General features: G+C 54.4%; 1 protein-coding gene across 1 annotated transcript in view; it reads right to left on the reverse strand.

Moving 5' to 3' along the window:
* The window catches only part of LOC122563846 (cytospin-B-like), a 37,159-nt gene that overhangs the window by 16,309 nt on the left and 14,152 nt on the right, over window positions 1–6,698 (reverse strand). Inside the window, exon 2 of the mRNA XM_043718037.1 lies at window positions 5,254–5,329. Coding sequence (XP_043573972.1) covers window positions 5,254–5,329 — 76 coding nt within the window. The remainder of the gene's footprint in view (window positions 1–5,253; window positions 5,330–6,698) is intronic.

Consider the following 6,698-nt stretch of genomic DNA (forward strand, 5'->3'; position numbering starts at 1 on the left):
AACCCAAATAAGCAGTCCCCAACTCAACCCACTCCCCACCTCAATCCACACCCCACCTCTTTTCCACTTCCCACCTCACCCCCAACGCCCACATCACATCCAGCCCTCACCTCAACCTACTCCCCACCTAGAATACTTGCAGTGTGGAAACATGCCCTTCGGCCCAACAAGTCCACACCGACCCGCCGAAGCGCAACCCACCCAGACCCATTCCCCTACATTTACCCCTTCACCTAACACTACGGGCAATTTAGCATGGCCAATTCACCTAACCTGCACATCTTTGGATTGTGGGAGGAAACCGGAGCACCCGGAGGAAACCCACACAGACACGGGGAGAATGTGCAAACTCCACACAGAGGGTTGCCTGAGGCGGGAATTGAACTCAGGTCTCTAGCGCTGTGAGGCAGCAGTGCTAAGCACTGTGTCACCGTGCCGCCTACCTACTCCCCACCTCAAACCAATTCCCCACCTCAAACCCATTCCCCACCTCAACCCCAATCCCCACCTCACACCCAACCCGAAACTCCACCTCAACCTGAGACCATACATCAATCCTACCTCCCATGCCTAATGCCCCACCTAAATGCCACTTCACACTTCCACCTCAACCTCATTTTACATCCCAAATCTCCACACTCCCCAATCCCAATCTGCTCTCACACCCACATCATACTGGCACACCCTACACACTACAATCAGCAGGATCCCAAACGTTGCTGTAAGTGATTTATGGTCAGAGATGGAAGACTGGAGAGTGAGGAGTATAGGGTGATCAATGACAGGAACTGTCCTTGGCACTGAGAGCACTTCATCAGAATTGGTTATGATGATCACGTGTTACATCAAATTTAATAAATAAATTACAGCACGAAAACAGACAAATCAGCCCATCAGCTCCACATCTGTGTATGCAGTTCACGTAGACCCTTTCGTCAGTGCTAATCCACTGACAGTGCAGCACTCCCTCAACACGGACCCTCATTTAGTGCGGCACTTCCTCAGCACTGTCCCTTTGACAGTGCGATGCTGCCTCAGAGCTGACCCTCCGAAAATGTGGCATTTCCTCAGCACTGATCCTCCGACATGCGGCGATCCCTCAGCGCTGACCCTCTGAGAGTGCTGCATTCCCCAGCACTGATCCTTAAAGAGTACAGTACTCTCTCAGTACTGACCCTCTGACAGTGCTGCACTCCCTCAGTGCTGATCCTCCAACAGTGCAGCACTCTCGCAGTACTGACCCTCTGACAGTGCAGCACTCTCTCTGTACTGACCGTCCAACAGTGCAGAACATCCTCAGCCCTGACCCTCTGACAGTGCGGCACTCCCTCAGTTCACACCCTATGACTTTGCTGCACTCTTTCGGTACTGACCCTCCAACAGTGTGGCATTCCCTCAGCATTGACTCCCGGGCAATGTGGCACTCCCTCAGCACTGACCCTCCAATAGTGCCTACTCCCTCAACGCTGACCCTCCCACACTGCAGCCCTCGCTCAGCAGTGACCCTCCAACAGTGTGGCACTCCCTCAGCCCTGACCCTCCAACAGTACAGCACTCCCTCAGTACTGACCCTCCGACATGTGCCGCTCCCTCAGAGTTGACCCCCCGACAGTGTGACATTCCCTCAGCACTGACCCTCCGACAGTGCCTACTCCCTCAACGCTGACCTTCCAACACCGCAGCACTCCCTCAGTACTGACCCTCCGACAGTGCAGCACTCCCTTTACACTGACCCTCCCACACTGCAGCCCTCGCTCAGCAGTGACCCTCCAACAGTGCGGCACTCCCTCAGCCCTGACCCTCCAACAGTACAGCACCCCCTCAGTACTGACCCTTCGACATGCGCCGCTCCCTCAGAGTTGACCCCCTGAAAATGTGGCACTCCCTCAATGCTGACCCTCCGACACTATGGCGCTCCCTCAGCACTGACCCTCCAACATGCGGCGCTCCCTCAGAGCAGACCCTCTGAAAATGTGGCACTCACTCAGCAATGACCCTTCGACATGCTGAGCTCCCTCAGCACTGACCCTCCGACAGTGTGACACTCGCTCAGCACTGACCCTCTGTCAGTGCGGTACTCCCTCAGCACTGACCCTCCGACAGTGTGGCGCTCCCTCAGCACTGACTCCCCGACAATGTGGCACTCCCTCAATGCTGACCCTCCGACAGTGTGACACTCGCTCAGCACTGACCCTCTGTCAGTGCGGTGCTCCCTCAGCACTGACCCTCCAACAGTGCAGCACTTCCTCAGTCCTGACGCTCAGACACTGCGGCACTCCCTCAGTACTGTCTCACTGACAGTGCGGCACTCCCTCAGTTCACAACCTCTGACCTTGCTGCACTCTCTCAGTACTGACCTTCAGTGCTGTGACACTCCCTCAGCATTGACCCTCCAACAATGTCGAACTCCCTCAGCACTGACCCTCTGAGTGCGGAGCTCCTTCAATACTGACCCTCTGACAGTGTGGCGCTCCGTCAGCACTGACCCTTTGATAATGTGGCACTCCCTCAGCATTGACCCTCCAACAGTGCGGAACTCCCTCAGCACTGACCCTCCCACAGTGCGGCACTACCTCAGCACTGACCCTCCGACAGTGCGGCGCTCCCTCAGTACTGACCCTCCAACAGTACAGCACTCCCTCAGTACTGACACTCCAACATGCGCCTCTCCCTCAGCGTGACCCTCCCTCAGCACTGACCCTCCAACAGTGTGGCACTCCTTCAGTCCTGACCTTCTGACACTGCGGCAGTCTCTCAGCCCTGACCCCCTACAATGTGGCACTCCCTCAGCACTGACCCACAGTCAATAGAGCGTTCCCTCAGTAATGGCCCTCCAACAGTGCAGCACTCCCTCAATACTGATGCTCCGACAGTGCGGCACTCCCACTTTACTGACCCTCCGACAGTGTGGCACTCCCTCAGTTCACACCCTCTGACCTTGCTACACTCTCTCAGTACTAACCCTCCGACTGTGTGGCAGTCCTGACCCTCTGACACTGCAGCACTGGCCCTCTGACAGAGCAGCACCCCGTCAGCATTGACCCACCGACAATGTTGAACGCCCTCAGCACTGACCCTCTGACAGTGTGGTGCTCCCTCAGCACTGACCCTCTGAAAGTGCGGCGCTCCCGCAGCACTGACCCTCCGACAGTGTGGTGCTCCCTCAGCACTGACGCTCAGATAATGTGGCACTCCCTCAGCCCTGACTACCCAACAATGTGGCACTCCCTCAGCATGGACCCTCCGACAATGCTGCACTCCCTCACCACTCACCCTCCAACAGTGCAGCACTCCCTCAGCACTGACCCTCGAACAGTGCAGCACTCCCTCAGCACTGACCCTCCGACAGTGCAGTACTCCCTTAGCGCTGACCCTACCACAGTGTGGCACACCCTCAGCATTAACCCTCCGATAATGTGGCACTCCCTCAGCACTGACCCTCCGACAGTGCGGCGCTCCCTCAGCACTGACCCTCCGACAGTGCGGCACTCCCTCACCACTGACCCTCACATAGTGCGGCACTCCCTCAGCACTGACATCGCACAGTTCTGCGGCACTCCCTCAGCACTGACATCGCACAGTTCTGCGGCACTCTCTCAGCACTGACCCCCTACAATGTGGCACTCCCTCAGCACTGACCCTCTGACAGTGCAGCACTCTCTTAGCGTTGACCTTCTGACAGTGCGGCACTCCCTCATCTCACATCCTCTGACACTGCTGCACACCCTCAGCATTGGCCCTCTAGCAATGCTGCACTCCCTCAGCACTGACCCTCCAATAGTGCAGCACACACTCAGTACTGATGCTCCGACAGTGCGGCACTCCCTCAGCACTGACCTTCCAATAGTGCAGCACTGCCTCAGTGCTGACCATCTGACACTGCAGCACTCCCTCAGCACTGACTCTCTGACAGTGTGGCACTCCCTCAGCACTGAGGCTCCGACAATGTGGCACTCCCTAAGCATGGACCCTCCGACAATGCTGAACTCCCTCAGCACTCACCCTCCAACAGTGCAGCACTCCCTCAGTACTGACCCTCCAACAGTGCAGCACTCCCTCAGTACTGACCCTCCAACAGTGCAGCACTCCCTCAGCACTGACCCTCCGACAGTGCGGCACTCCCTCAGCGCTGACCCTCTGACAGTGCAGTACTCCTTCAGCACTGACCCTGCGACAGTGCGGCACTCCCTCAGCGCTGACCCTCACACAGTGCGGCACTCCCTCAGCATTGACCCTCTGACAGTGTGGCGCACCCTCAGCACTGACCCTCTGATAATGTGGTATCCCTCAGCACTGACCCTCCAACAGTGCTGCACTCCCTCAGTTCTGACCCCCAAACAATGCTGCACTCCCTCAGCCCTGACCTTCCAACAGTACAGTACTCTCTCTGCACTGAACCCCAACAGTACAGCACTCCCGCAGCACTGACCCTCCGACATGGCGGCACCCCCTCAGCATTGACCTTCTGACAATGTCGAACCCTCTCAGCACTGACCCTCTCACAGTGCGGAGCTCCCTCAATACTGACCCTCCAACAGTGTAGCGCTCCATCAGCACTGACCGTCTGATAATGTGGCACTCCCTCAGCACTGACCCTCTGACAGTGTTGCACTCCCTCAGTACTAATCCACCAACAATGCTGGACTCACTCAGCACTGACCCTCCAGCAGTGCGGCGCTCCCTCTGCATTGATCTTCTGACAGTGCCCACTCCCTCAGCACTGACCCTCCGACAGTGCCCACTCCCTCAGTACTGATCCTCCGACAGTGTGGAGCTCCTTCAGTACTGACCATCCAACAGTGTGGCACTTCCTCAGCACTGAAACTCTACAGTGTGGTGCACCCTCAGCACTGACCCTCCGATAATGTGGCACTCCCTGAGCACTGACCCTCTGACAGTGCAGCACTCCCTCAGCATTGAATCTCCAACAGTGAGGCATTCCCTCAGCACTGACCCTCCGACATGGCGGCACCCCCTCAGCATTGACCCTCCGACAATGTCGAACTCCCTCATCACTGACCCTCCGACAGTGTGGCGTACCCTCAGCATTGACTCTCTGATAGTGTGGTACTCCCTCAGCACTGACCCTCCCAACAGTACAGTACTCTCTCAGTACTGAGCCTCCAAAGGTGCAGCCTGCCCTTGGTACTGACCTCCACAGGGTACAACCTCCCTTTCCTTTCACTGATCGATACATTCTGCCTCTCTCATCCTTTTATCCAGATTCTCCTTAAATATATTAAGCAGAGTCACCTGAGCTACTCCCTTTAGGACTGTTTTCCACATTCTCCCTACTCTGTGGGGAAGGACGATTTTCCTGAATTCCCAGCTGGATTTATTAATGACTAACTTGATGTTCCTTAGGTCTGCTGTTCCCACAGGAAAACACCTTCTCTATATTTGTCTTTGAAACAATCTACACTAGGTGTCCTGTAATTTCCCTTTTCTATTGTAAAGAGTCCTGGAGTCTTTGTCCTTTCTGACATTTAACCTTACATTCAAATATATCTGTGTTGTACCAGCTTAAAGGACAAGGGTTTGAGACAACAAATCAGGAATCATCACCTTTACACTTCATAGGATTCTGCAGTAAATAAATAACATTTGCTCATAGTCATGAGCACAAACTGATCTATAAAAAGTAATATTGCCTGAGAAATGTGGCTACAGGAGATTCCAGTTGGTGATGTTTAAGATATGCAATTGGAACTTCTGAGATGCTGAACAGTGAGCTTCTTCAGAGATTCAGAGGGATACCATATCAGCCAGTTTTGCCTAAAGACCTCCCTCACACCCCACCGTCCCGACATCTGTCAGTTCAAAACTGCATCCTAGCCTCTTTTAAATGAACAACCACTCTGGGGTAGACAATGACAGCAGTGTCCTGGGAGAGATGGAAACAACGTGGCTCTTGTATGAAACATTCCAATTCCTCTTGCCTCCCACACATTCTGCACTCGCAACCATTTACTTTTATTCCTTTATGGGGTGTTGCTAACACTGGTTGAGGTAGCATTCATTGCCCATCCCTAAGTGCCGTTGAGAAAGTAACAATGAGCCAAGTTCTTGAAAATAAGTGAGTTGCTTGCTGGGCCATTTCTGAGGGCTGTCACATGGAGGTGTGTGTACATGCGTGTGTGTGTGTCCTAGTGACCGTGCAGCTAACAGGGAACATTGGCTTATACAATAATTTGGTGGTTTGGCGCTCACCAATCATGATATGACCTTTTTATTCCAGTTCATTTAATCATATTCCCCAGCAGCTAGAGATGTTAAATCTTGTCTCTGTATCTTTAAATCAGGCCTTGTGATAGCATAATGACAGCAGCAGCTGGGTGCGAGCAGTGCTCGGAGATGTTGCACACACTGGCGGATCTGTACACAAGCAACTCATGGGTTTCAGGCTGCACCAAGAGAGGTCAGAGGCTGAGGCGCAAGAAATAATTACTGTCCAAACCACTGGAGAAGTTACCCTGCGCCTCTTTTAATAGTGACTGTGGGATTGTTTATCCCACCGGGGAGGGCAGACATACTGACCCACCCAACAGTGCGATGCTCCCTCAGCACCGACCCTCCGACAGGGCAGCACTCAGCACTGACCATCAGCACTGACCCTCCGATAGTGCGGCGTTCCCTCAGCACTGACCCTCCGACAGTGTGGTACTCCCTCAGCACTGACCATCCGACAGTGCGACATT

The sequence above is a fragment of the Chiloscyllium plagiosum genome, chromosome 28 (genome assembly GCF_004010195.1).
Source record: "Chiloscyllium plagiosum isolate BGI_BamShark_2017 chromosome 28, ASM401019v2, whole genome shotgun sequence".
Taxonomy (NCBI): domain Eukaryota; kingdom Metazoa; phylum Chordata; class Chondrichthyes; order Orectolobiformes; family Hemiscylliidae; genus Chiloscyllium; species Chiloscyllium plagiosum.